This window comes from Haliotis rubra, unplaced genomic scaffold (assembly GCF_003918875.1).
Source record: "Haliotis rubra isolate DU_JTF1 unplaced genomic scaffold, ASM391887v1 Scf97, whole genome shotgun sequence".
Taxonomy (NCBI): Eukaryota; Metazoa; Mollusca; class Gastropoda; order Lepetellida; family Haliotidae; genus Haliotis; species Haliotis rubra.
In genome coordinates, this window is record NW_025767712.1 from 1,364,688 (window position 1) to 1,377,770 (window position 13,083).

General features: G+C 41.1%; 1 protein-coding gene across 2 annotated transcripts; it reads right to left on the minus strand.

The window, feature by feature from the left end:
* Nucleotides 1-1,108: 1,108 nt before the first annotated feature.
* Nucleotides 1,109-6,730, minus strand: LOC124265305 (zinc finger protein 26-like). Of its 2 annotated transcripts, none has more exons than XM_046700097.1 (2): nt 6,484-6,730; nt 1,109-4,765 (listed from the first exon to the last, which is right to left on the minus strand). In XM_046700097.1, exon 2 carries the CDS (start codon nt 4,694-4,696, stop codon nt 1,586-1,588), a length of 3,111 nt encoding a protein of 1,036 aa, XP_046556053.1. In that variant the 5' UTR covers nt 4,697-4,765; nt 6,484-6,730; the 3' UTR covers nt 1,109-1,585. The 2 variants fall into 2 exon arrangements, with proteins under 2 accessions (XP_046556053.1, XP_046556054.1); XM_046700098.1 differs by having other exon boundaries at nt 1,109-4,762; nt 6,480-6,730.
* Nucleotides 6,731-13,083: the final 6,353 nt, after the last annotated feature.

The window sequence follows — 13,083 nt, forward strand, 5'->3', positions numbered from 1 at the left end:
TCTACAGTTTGATTTGATGTACCTCAGTAATGTTGATATTGGAAATAGAGTGGTACTGATGATTTATGTTATTAGGTTCTCGAACACCCACAAAGTGGAAGGAGAGTACTGAAAAGTGTTAAAGTTCTGCTCTGGAAAGGAGCACTACCACAAATTTCAGTTGAGTCAAACTTATTGCCATGGAAACACAAAAATTATTGTATTCAGAAATCCAAAACTACCTATCTATGTACAAAGTTTGGTGAAATATTGAAAGTTTTTAAAGTTCTGCACCAGTGGAAGTCACACTTGTTGCCATGGAAACGCACAAAATAGTTTCTTCAGAAATCCAAAACTACCAAAAGGCACCAGTTCACCACAAGACCTACCTATGTGCAATGTTTGGTGAAGAAATATTGAACTTGTGTTATGTTCTGCTCCGGAAAAGAAAAATTAATACCCCCAGCAGAACACGTTGCGGGGAATAATAAAGAATACATAACTCCCTTTTACCATGACAAAGTTTGAAGTTAGCTAAAATATTGAGTTAAGTGACATGAGTTGAGATATTTCCAGTAGGTTGTCACTTGAACTAAAACATCTCAGTACAATCACAGACTGTTCCTTCAGATACTCAAACCATCCCTAACAGGCATGAGAGGCAGGTGTTGTGCATTGACAGAGAAGCACCATATATCATGCCAAAAACCTTGTAAAATTAATATCTAAATCAATTTCAATGCTATTTTTTTATGGAAAATGTACTTCCACACAAATATGAATATTCTTCAATCTGAGTCTGCTATTGCGACTTGAAACCTCTGGCTGTATACACAAAAGAGTATTTTTCACAGCCATAGTAGAAATTCAAATATGGTAGACATTGCCAAAAAGGATATGTTAAAAATAACAACTTTCATTGACTTGCTTGTAAATACAGACTTCTTGACTAAGAGGTGATGGCTGACAAGATATCACTGTTGCCTACACAAGACTGAAAAGCAATCAGGCTAAAGACAAACCAAACATATTCTCGTCACTGATGCAAAAAAAAAATATCTAAGAACAGCCTATGATCTATCAAACTACAGATATGAAAATTCTAAGTGAAACAAAATCTATGCTAGTTGCCTTCAATGTATGCATTCAGAAAAACTGGCATTAGGAGAATGTTTCATGAAATCACTTCTGCAGACATTACATGATTACAAGATGGCTATACTTTGTACACCCCTTGTAGATACATGTATTTAAAACACAACATGTGACCATATGACTCTCCTCTGAATAGGATCACCCATCACAGAACTCATAATGAGTGAGAAGGTCAATCATCCTACTGCACACCAGTCCACATGCTGCACAGCACAAGGAATGTTGGGCTACCTTGTGGTGCTGCAGGATCTCCAAGTTCTTGAAGATCTGGCGACATATCCCACACATGTAGTGGACATCCCTCCTGCCATGCCTCCCCTTCAGAGCTGCACAGGACGAACTGCAGCATCCCTTACTGCCCATATGAGCCATCTGATGACATTGGCTGGTCTCACGACTCCGCTTATGCACCTGCTTCCATCCTCTTGCTGATGGAGGTACATCAAGTGATTTACTTTGTGAAAGTACATGCCCCAGTCTCTACATGAGGCAGTTCCAGTTCCTGATCTGCATCCATGTCCTTACCTTCCTGAAAAGACTCAAAGTTGTGGCTCTCCCTGGTTTTATCACTGGAGCTGTTAGAGGGGTTGTCCTCACTGCAGTCAGCATCACAGCTGTTGTCACTGCCGTTGATGCTGTTATCTTCCCCAGAGGAGCTACTGTCCTCATTGCAGACACTGTGGTCCTTCTCATCAGAGCAGTTGGTGCTGTTCACACAGCTGTTGTTGTCTTCCTTATCACTGCCTTTTATTTCTTCACGACTGAGCACAATCGGTGAGGTTTTACTCCGGTCATTAGATGCCATAATATGGCTACTGCTTTGTCCTGCAGTCCTGAAACCACAAAGATCTGTGGAAATAATATCAGAAGGATTTTCAGAAATGACATCTGAAGGATCATTGGTATTGAGGTCAGAAGGATATTCAGAAAGGACATCAGGAGGATGTCTGGTCATCATGTAAGAATGATCTTTGGACACATGATTGTCTTCACACAGTTGCTCCAAAGCTAAGGTCTCAGATTGCTGACAAACTTCAGAATTGTCTTTGTTTCTGCTTTCCTCATTAATGAATCGCAGTCCTTGTCTATGGCTACAGTTAATATCTTCTGAAGGAGCGGTAAAAGTATGTTCAGTGTGATGTAGGTGATGCGATTGCTCAATAACAGGGATATCAAGGATGCTTTGGACAGCACTGCTTGTTTCCATATCGTTGGAACACTGATCAACAGGCAGAGATTCAACAAGTGAAGCAATGATGCTGTTCACATCTACAGCACTATCTGCCTCTGTGTCATTCACATTCTTTGCCATTGTTACATCCAAGGGATTGCCCACATACCTTCTGTTCCCATTTCCCATTGCATTGATGGTGTTCATTTTCCATTTCCCAACCTGTGAATTATTCACACTGTTCGCCAAACTCATAGAGTTCGTGCCAATGTCCATCGAATGATGAACCTTAGATTGTGTGTCTGTGTTTCGGTGAACAATATTCTCACAATTCACATTTTCCATCTGCTGACTACCTCCTTCATGACACTGTGTATCAGCATCAGAGGCCATGTCAACATCTTTCAAAACACGTCCTCCATCACATCCTCCACTGCCCTTCACCCTCCCACTACTATCCCATCCCACAAGGTTGTCAGCTTTGTCTTTACGCATTTGATTGTCAGTGTTGAAGGAAGGGGACTCTTCTCTTGCAGTCCTGCTCTTACCACAGTTTGCAGTAACAGACTCCACTGGGATCTTCCGACTTTCATCAGTACAACTGTAAGAAACACCAAAGTTGTTGATGTCCTCTGTAACAACTCTCCCTGTGACCCTACCTCCACGTTTTGGCTGTTTCTCCTTCACATGAAGTCGTAAATGCATCTTGAGATAGCTGTATTGTGAAAATACCTTTCTGCAGAGGCAGCATCTGTGCATATATTTTCTCTTTGGAAGTTTGATAACCTGTTTCTCAACTTTACTGTCACCATGTGTTGCTGTTAGATGTCTTTTGAGACTGCTAGCTTTGAGGAACAGCCTCTCACACAGGCTACAGTTGTAGTTCTTCCCGACTCGGTGGACAAACTGGACATGATCTGAAAGCGCTGCCTCATTCTGTAACATTTCATCACAGATGGAACATTCAAAGCTTCGTTGACAACTGTTTCCATGATCGGACAAGGACTCTATTGTTGTGAACATCATGTTACAGACACTGCAGGTGAAGGATGCGACTGGTGCAAGGCTTTCCTCTGTAGGATCTTCAAATGCTGTCTGCTGTGCTTGACATATAGGGAAAGCTGAATTACAGTCATTCACATTACAGTCCTTGGCATTGGTTCCGTAACTGAGTTTACTTCTGTTACAGATCCTCGAGTGATCCAATAAAATCTTCTTATTCTCAAACCAACCATTGCAGTATTCACACTCACAGGCTTCATGAATAAGTATCATGTGATTAGAAAAGGATGCCCTACATGATAATTTAAGATCACAATATTTGCAAGAAATCATGTCCTTTGCCTGATTTAACTTATTGGACGGACAGTGGAGTCCTGACTGGCTGATTTCAACCTTGGACTTTTTCATATTATCCATAGAATGACTCTCATTCGTGTCAACCTTATCCTGTAAGCAAAGGGATACCTCCAGATGTCTGTCCCTAAGAGAAGTCAGTTTCTGAATACTCTGGATGTCTTTGCATGACACAGTATTTGACTCAGTGTCATCATTGTCAATCCTGTCTGAAATTACTGTGTCAGAGTCATGACAGTTCACACTCTCATCAATCAGGCTAGTCTCTGACAGACTCTCTGGACTGGAACATATGTCCTGCCCCACATCATCATTTTCCTGTGATGTACTGGTTACAAGACATTCATTTACTTGGTTCTGTGTAGCCCTGCTTTGTTTTCTTTTCCGACCAGCTTTTGAATGACATTTCCTCTGATGAACATCTAGATCTTCATCTTCCGTAAAATACTCCACACACTCCAAACACTGCAACAGCATGTGAAACTTGAGCATGTGTGTTGCTAGTGTCTTTTGTCTGATGAACGAGCTGCTGCAGAAGTGACACTGGATTCTTTCAGTTGCAGGAGCATGAAATTGAACCATGTGTACATTCAGTCGACGTTTAGAGTAGAGCCACTTTTGACACTGATCACACTGTTTATACAATGGATGTACAGACCGCATGTGGCCTGAGATGTCGACTTCCCTGGTGTTCAGCCAACCACATATGCTACACAAATTGCTGTCAGTTCCATCATGGTATCGACTAAGGTGGGTTTTCAGTTGAGACCTCTTTTCAAAGTACTTGATGCACATGCCACACATATATTTAGAATGCTTTGAGGATTTGTTTGGTTGTACAACTGGTGGTTCATCAACTTGTTTTTCAAACTGAACTGCAGATTTGAAGGATTCATGTTCCTCGTTCTCCATGCTGTTGTTTGACATAGCTGTCTCGCTGATGTTTGAGATCTCTGAGTTGGTTATGCTGCTGTCTTCCATTGATGTATTTGCCATACTGTCATGTGAACTCCCTGTCATGCTGTTGGTTGCCATTGCTGTGTTGGTAATGCTGTTATGTGACAGCCCTGTGTTGTTTTATAGTTGTCTTCTTGTACTTTTCTCCTGCAGCACAAAGTTTATCTTTTATGAAAAATATTTTAATTTATAACATTTTCATGGAAAGGTATTACTGTGTAGTAAACATATTGATGTGCCCCAAGTTTTTATCACCTTTGTAAATGAAAGGGCATTCTGCTTTTAGCAACAATCCTGCCATATCACAATGAGAGACACCTAGAGCTGGCTCCACATATTGTAAGTGCCAGACTTCGAAAATTTGACCAATCCTTTCTCAATGTATAAGGACATGTTTTGGATGTTTTGGACAAAACATGTGTGGGTAAAAATAGGTTTTCTCCATATTTTAGAAAAGAAATTATGTTTTGAAGAACTGGCTGAAAATAGATTTTCTCAACCTGCCCCTCTCCCCACAAGAACATTTAATAGGTAGTATCATAAGTGTAGAATCTAAACATGGTATTAGAGTGAATGAGTGAGTGAATTTGGTTTTATGCCGCTTTTAGCAATATTCCAGCAATATCATGGTGGGGAACACCAAAAATTGGCTTCACATATTGCACCCATGTGGGGAATCGAACAAGGGCCTTAAGCAAGACAAGCGAACACTTCAACCACCAGGCTACCCCACGGCCCCCGTGGTAATAGAACAAAATGATGAACTCAAACAAAAACCAAACCACTGTGGTGATATTACGAAGAACATTTGAATACCCTTGTGTGTGAGTGAGAGTGAGTGAGTAAGTGAGTGAGTAAAGTCACTATGAACAGTAGTCTAGATGCATCATGGCCTGTCAGCTTAATCTGTCTGTGTGGAGATGCAGGTTTAATACCTTTGCCACTTTGGTGAATCCCATGAGGTATGGTGCTGACAAACCTAAAATAAGTTGAATTCGAACCCAGGATCAAAGGTATTGATAACGTGCCAAAAGGATCCAACTCGATCAGTACAGCTATTTGCCTCACATGACATGGGCACTCTGAGATCTCCCAACGACATGTTGTGTTCATAGGCGGATCCAGAGGGGTGCAGGGGCGCACACCCTTTGTACTGAAAGTTTATTAAATGATTATTGAAACTCGGGTGAAAATGAAGTGTGCACCCTCCCTTTCCTCAATAGTGCGCACCCCCTTTCTCAAAAGCTGTATGCGCCCCTGGTTGTGTTGTAATTGGATATATTTTTCCACAACATAGTGGCCATGAAACTTACAGTATCGATATGTACGTACGAATGCATGCATATATCTATAAAAATGACCTACAAATATATCACGTTTCATTGATCATGTCATGTGATACCCCTGAAGCAATATAGTAATTAACATTGATGAAACTGAAACACATGACAAAGTGTGTTGTTTGTTAGGTGTCAAACCAGTGATACAATATCGCTATCTTTTTATCTTGCTTGCTTATAAGTAGGCGAGTTATTTTATGAAGTTTATGGCAGAGACTCTCGCGTACGATGACAACCGAAGCTACGTGAGAGCTGGTCGATATAATAACATGTCAAATGGCTCACTGATGTATGAAGAGCTGTCTCGCTCTCATGGTCCACGAGCCTGCACACACCTGTATTCTGGCTACTGGCAGTATTGAAGGAAGCACGTGGGCGAGTAAGGCCCTATCCCTGGCAAAACTCAGGACGGATTTTAAGTCATGATGTGAGAATGACATTACATGAAAACACTATCGTCGATTTGCTTTCGTATTTATTTTGTAGTGCGCCTGCATTGAAATTCATAACATGTGATATACCCACCGTAAACGTAACTCAAAACGAAAATGTTTTCGAACCAGAACACATGGCTGGATGTTGATACGTAAACTCTGTACATCACTTTTCGATGTTGGTGATGTCAATCGCTTTCTTTTTGCTGTAAGGAGTACTTGTCAATTCGAAAACTCCGCACATCGCAGGCTTGGATACGTTCGTACTCACACTCCGGCGCACATTCGTCAGCACCCGCCCCTTTCCGTAACGGGAGTAGGTCACATACTAAGCTGGGCCCCGTCTCGCATATCGCAATAGCTTTGTCGAACGTTAGCGCGCGCAAAGGAGCCGGGAACCAGCTTAGTCACATACTGGCTGGACGCATGGAACTCTGGGTAGGAGAGTGGTTCGTACTGCCACTAACCACAGACTGGTTTGCCTCCCCGTGACCGCTTGCGGCAGCTGTTGGGAGGCAAAGGGGAGGGTGCCAGTCAACAGCTAACCAGACTACCAGACATGGACACGCTTAGTCTGTCATTCAGACCCTGAAGCACATATACACAATGCAGTCCATGCAAGTCTAGAATGTGTGGCAAGTCTGGATTACCATAGTTTCAGGCTGAAATGAAGAAAGTCCCTTGGCTCCTTTTTATATATTTTTTTTTAGATAATAATTTATGTTAATAATTTATATAATTTATGGCTTTGGGGAGAGAGACAAGAAATATGTTTTAAGGGGGTCACCCCATTTTGTTCTGGGGAGGTAGGGGGTCATAGATTGTGTACACATCTACTAGGGGGTCAGCAATTTTGTACATAAATATTTTTATTAAATAATTATGCTTAAAAATTATGGGAAAGGGAGGGGGAGTCATTGATTTTGTACATGACATGCAGGGGGGTGTCACTTACTTTGTACATAAAGTTGGGGGGGGGTCATTAACATTGTACATGCTTCTCAATAAAATCATTATCACCCCCCTAGCCATAAATTATGAACGGTCCCTAAGGACAAACTTTATGGATGAACAACTTCTTTGTTCAAGTGATGCGACGTTTCGATACAGATTCTTGTATCGTTGTCAAGCAGGTATAAATTATTTTATTTTACAAACTGTTGTGATTTTTCTGTAACGTGTTCATTTCAAAGACTAGATGTTAGTCAAGGACATGCTATTTAAACCATTTTTGGTACCTGACAAAACAGCTGGCCTGCCTTTGGGCACCATTCAATGTCTAATGCTGATTATACACATGTTTGATAATGTAATTGTTGTATCCTGTGACAAAATATCGATGACAGTCATATTTAGCGTGTTGGATTTTACGAATGCTTCGAGGAATTTGTATGATTACACAGTGCCATTTAGACGTGGTCAAATGTAACATATGTTATATTTGGGAGTATAATTTCTTAGTAAAGTACAGATTGTAGAACGTTTGTTGGGTTGAGTCCCATCCGGGATTCAAACCCACACCATCAGACCCAGCCAACTTACACTTATCAGAGGGGTACACAAAGTCCGCAGTCTAGACTATTAACAGTTATCCGACTTCCATTTTTTTGGAAGTCGCGGTGGCTGAGCGGGTTAGGCGGCTGACTCTGTGTGCTGGCGAGTAGGTGCCCGACTCAGCCCAACAAAAGTACTAAAATCTGTACTTTATTAAGAAAGTGTAATACCAAATATAACATACGTTACAAGGAAGTTGTATGCTATAAATGATAATTCCATGACGTTTTTTGCTTTGTGTCTTCTTAAATTGTTGCGTCACTAATGGCAGCTAAATGCTTTAAGTAGATTACTACCTTATTGCGATTTTAGAGTAGGGTTGAGGAAGATATCAAGTTGAAAAACAATTCTACACATTTCTTTGAGAGGCATTTTAGAAGTTGGATAGATGAAGGAAAACCAAGTTCTATGGATAGACAACTTCTTTATTGCAATGGGATCAAGGTTATTTTATCTCTTCAGCCTATCACCACCTAATTAAAGATCACAAAATCACCCATACCTCGTCCAACTGGCTTCTATGCCCCCCTTTTGTGTATTGTAATCACAACCAATCAATGTGCACATCAACCTACTCTCTCCAACTCACATTACCATCTCAGTGTACATCAACTCATCTATTGTATAAACTCATTCTGCATATTGTTTTAAACACTATCACTCTGTACATCAGCCTACTCTGCTCAAATCACTAATTAGCAATCCAATGTATAATAACCATGTCAATTGTATATACAATGCACTCAGCAATATTCCAGCTATATGGCGGCGGTCTGTAAATAATCGAGTCTGGACCAGACAATCCAGTGATCAACAGCATGAGCATCGATCTGCGCAATTGGGAACCGATGACATGTGTCAACCAAGTCAGCGAGCCTGACCACCCGATCCCGTTAGTCGCCTCTTACGACAAGCATAGTTGCCTTTTGTGGCAAGCGTGGGTTGCTGAAGACCTATTCTACCCCGGATCTTCACGGGCCTGTATCACTTGCTTGATAACGGTGTTAGTACCTACACCGAAACGTCGCACCCATTGCAATAAAGAAGTTGTCTATCCATAAAACTTGGTTTTCCTTAATTCTACACATTGCAAATGTTCATTAAATGTATGCATTAATATATTAGGTGATTGGTAAGGTGATATGCAGTGAGAACAGTCAATATATATTTCCAGTTGATACCTGATTTTAGAATATGATGGTGTTGTGGTGTGTGGTCCTGTGCACAGAGTTTCAGGTCACAAATCAGTTGAAGTTAAGTAGCGTTGGGCGCGTCGAGTTCTTAAATGGGTGGCCGTGTGTGACAGTTTGACCCGTGAGGGTTTCTAGTACTTCAGTCCTGTCCCACAACGAAGCACATCTGATACATGTGGTCTTACAATAGGCAAGTGACCCAGCAGAAAATGGGTACCCGGTGAAATAAGTTGTAATACTATTAACCTTCTAGCGCCTAACAGGCAGCTTGGATTTTCCGGCTAAAAATGATCAGATTGTGCGCTTTGGGCAGGATATCTAACCTGGAAAAGGCTAAATATTCTCATACCGATGGACAAAGTCACAACTGTCTCCGGATCACATATTCGGCCTGCTTGCCTTTCACTGCAGTCCCACTATCCTCCTGCAAGAGATGTTGCCCTTCACCAAAGGGAAGCTGTTGTTGTCAATGATACGTTCCTGTCGTAACGTTACGGAATACAGGCATACTTGCATACAGAAACAGGTGAACAATTAAGGTTACATTATTATATCATAACAGTTTTCAGGTATTTCGGCCTAATTCACCTAATCCAGGTGAAGACCAAACGTTGCAGAGATCTATAACTACAGTTGTGGAAACTGATCTCGCTGTAGCGTCGTCGCCATATGTGTATACAATATATATTTCCATATTCCATAGTCGCCAAAACTTATAAAAATACAGCTATGTGCCTGTTAGACACAGATGTTCGATACCTTAGACTATTATTTTGATAATGATACTGATCCAAGTAATTTGTCCTGATCCGCGATGGTTAAATCTGAGTTGATCATCGACAGGCAAGAGCTGCGCCATTTTTGTACACACAGAAACTACACCCTACCTGACCATTAATATTTCCATAAGTATCCGTACATGATCTCATCGGATACCGTTTTCATATGCTGGCTTCGTCTTGTCGAGAAAACTACCCATTCCGCTGGCTAATATAGTGGCGGCGACGGCGGAAATATTTACGTCGCTATCGGCATCCGAGCCGTAAATACTAACTCCTGTCACAGTAACAACAAATTAACGTCGTGCTGGCTGGATTAGGAGCAGGATCTATGGGGGTATTGGTCAACAAAATGCATCCACTGGTCAAACGAGGATACAGGCAGAATATTCAATCTACACATTCAATTCTCAAAATTGCCGGAGGCACGAAAGGCCACGCCATCTTTGTGTCATAGCAGTTCAGGGTTTTGTCCCAGGCGTGCCATGATCCTATTTAGGTGTGAAATCTTGATTCCGTTTTCGTTGATTCCTGCAGTGTTAAACGTCTTATAAGGGACCATTCATAATTTATGTCTAGGGTGGGTCAGAAGTTTTGTACATTTAAATGTTAAAACACTATGCTTCAACAAATATGTGAAGAGGGGTGGTGGGGGTGTTGTCATTGATTTTGTACATGACATGCAGGGGCGGGGGTGGGGGTGTCACTTACTTTGTACACGTATATATATATGTTTTGGGGGGACATTCACATTGTACATGCGCGCGCGCGCACGCACACGCGCGCGCGCACGCACGCACACACACACACACACACATCTCTCTCTCCGTAAAATATGAACGACCCCTAACTGTAGGACTCCAACATTATTCACTGTTCAATCTGTGACGCAGTACGGGCGTCGATGGGGCCTCCAGGAAGGACCATGGTGGTTTGGGAGATATCGAATGATCCAGCTTCTACTTACACAAGGTTGTTTCTGGAATTCATCAACAACTGAAATAAAAACAAGAAAAAGACAGAATAAAACAGGATAATGATTGGTTGATTGTGGAACTTTCTGAATGTATTTAATTTATATCACGGTGTGTCAGGAGGAAATCCATTATATTTTTCTGGTTCCGGTGAATATTCTTTGGCGCCAATCCACCTACAAATGGTTGCGAGGCAAAGCTGTGTTAAACTTAAAGAATGTGTGTTAATGCTATCTTCGTAAAATTATAACACAACACTACAATGTTTTGTAAAACCAAATACTAACAGCGTGTTATAGAACATCTAGAACAGACTGAGTAAGATGACAAAGTATATATTGTACGTATTTAGCTTCTTAAGATATTTTGGGCGATGTGGTAGCCTAGTGGTTAAAGGGTTCGCTCGTCTCACCGAAGTTCGATTCCCCACATGTGTCCAATGTGTGAAGCCCATTTCTGATGTCCCCCGCCGTGATATTGCTGGAATATTGCTAAAAGCGGCGTAAAACTACACTCACTCACTCAATAAGATATTTCGTATGTATTCTCTTTTCCTGTTTACCTCAAAAGACGACGATGCTGAGAACATGAAAAACACTTCCTGATTGTAGTTGTACATTGATTTATGTCGAACACACAAGACAAAACATTGATTACACAACAGTCTCGTTTCCTATTGACTCGGTTCCGTCCTATTGCGCAACTTAGAACAATAACCAGTCCAGAATTTTGAGACTAATTCATTAAACTGGATACATAAATATGAATCAGTATTATTTCATACGTCTAAGCACTTGTATATTGCAACACTACCCTCCTTCTAATTCTTGCAAACACGTCGTGCAGCGAGCTCTGTCGTACAGCGAACTCTGACAAACGGAAACCTGGAAATCGTGGAAATCTCAAAACGAGGCTCTGCCGCTAGAAAAATTTGGCGGTCTGGTACGGAATTGATATTATATCAATCATTGTGCGTTACAGAACTATTCTGAATAAGCGCAAAAAAAAACCACATAACAGGTGTAAACAGTGAGCCAGATGCATTGTGAATCATTTTACGACCTCATCAAACAGTGGCAGTCTGTGACGACTTAGTTAAGGCCATGCTGCCTACACCTCGCCATAAAATATAGAAATACGATGTTATTAAAGGTTAAAATTAAAATTCATTTGTAAATACCATTTTCATATGAAACAGGGAATTGGAATTCAGTGTAACCATATTTGTTTGTGATGTCTATTTTTTCTTTTACACAAGAAATTCGGATCGGCTGAAAAGTAGGTAATTGTCTGAATAGGTTAATGAGACTCATGTTTCGGTTTGAACATATTTTTTACATCTGTCACGTGTAATGAATCTTTCTTTCGATGTATACGGTATGGTGCTGTTTATATGCCCAGTCGGGACATTATCCAGTCACCCTTTGTAGGAATCCATACTCTAAGTGGTTTCCTGCTCATGTCACGACATAACCAGGCGTCAGGCGGGAACCCAGTTTGACGACTGAAATTGTTTCCCTTTGCTTATGTCTTTAAGCAGACAAAAATGGTAGTGATATATACGAACACCATGCGGCAAGACCTTGCGTTATGCGATTTATACAGTGAGTTCTTGCGATACAGCTACTCCATTATTGCGGGGGGTGGTGTAATAGACGTAAGCCGGCTTGACCCGAGTGCGAAAAGCAGCCTTTTAGGATCCGTCAGCGACGGTATTCACTACACGGTTATCAAAAACGTACTTCTTACACAAATACGAATACTATAATAACTGCTTAAATGTGACATTGTGAATTATGGGAAAGAAATAGCTGTTCAATGTCAAGCTCAATGTAGTCGTCACTATAAAGGTTTCTAAATATAGTGTCACTTTATGCCACACCTACACATAAACTCCCAATATTGTCGCTGGGAACAGACACGGAAACAAGAACCAAGCAAATTATCAAGTTTGAGCCAGTCACATTAGTGCTTGAAAACATGAGCTCTGATCTACACCCAAAGAGTACGAAACAAACTCAGTCTGTTGCTGAAGTATCAACACCTACTGGTTACCTATTTTGTCCTGGAATTCCAAAGAGTATCACTTTGTACTGAACGGGAAATAGTGCCACAGTACTGTAGGAAACCCAGATCAGTGTTCCCAAATGTTTTGTATATTACAGAAGGCAGAGTCCATTTGTTTAGAGAA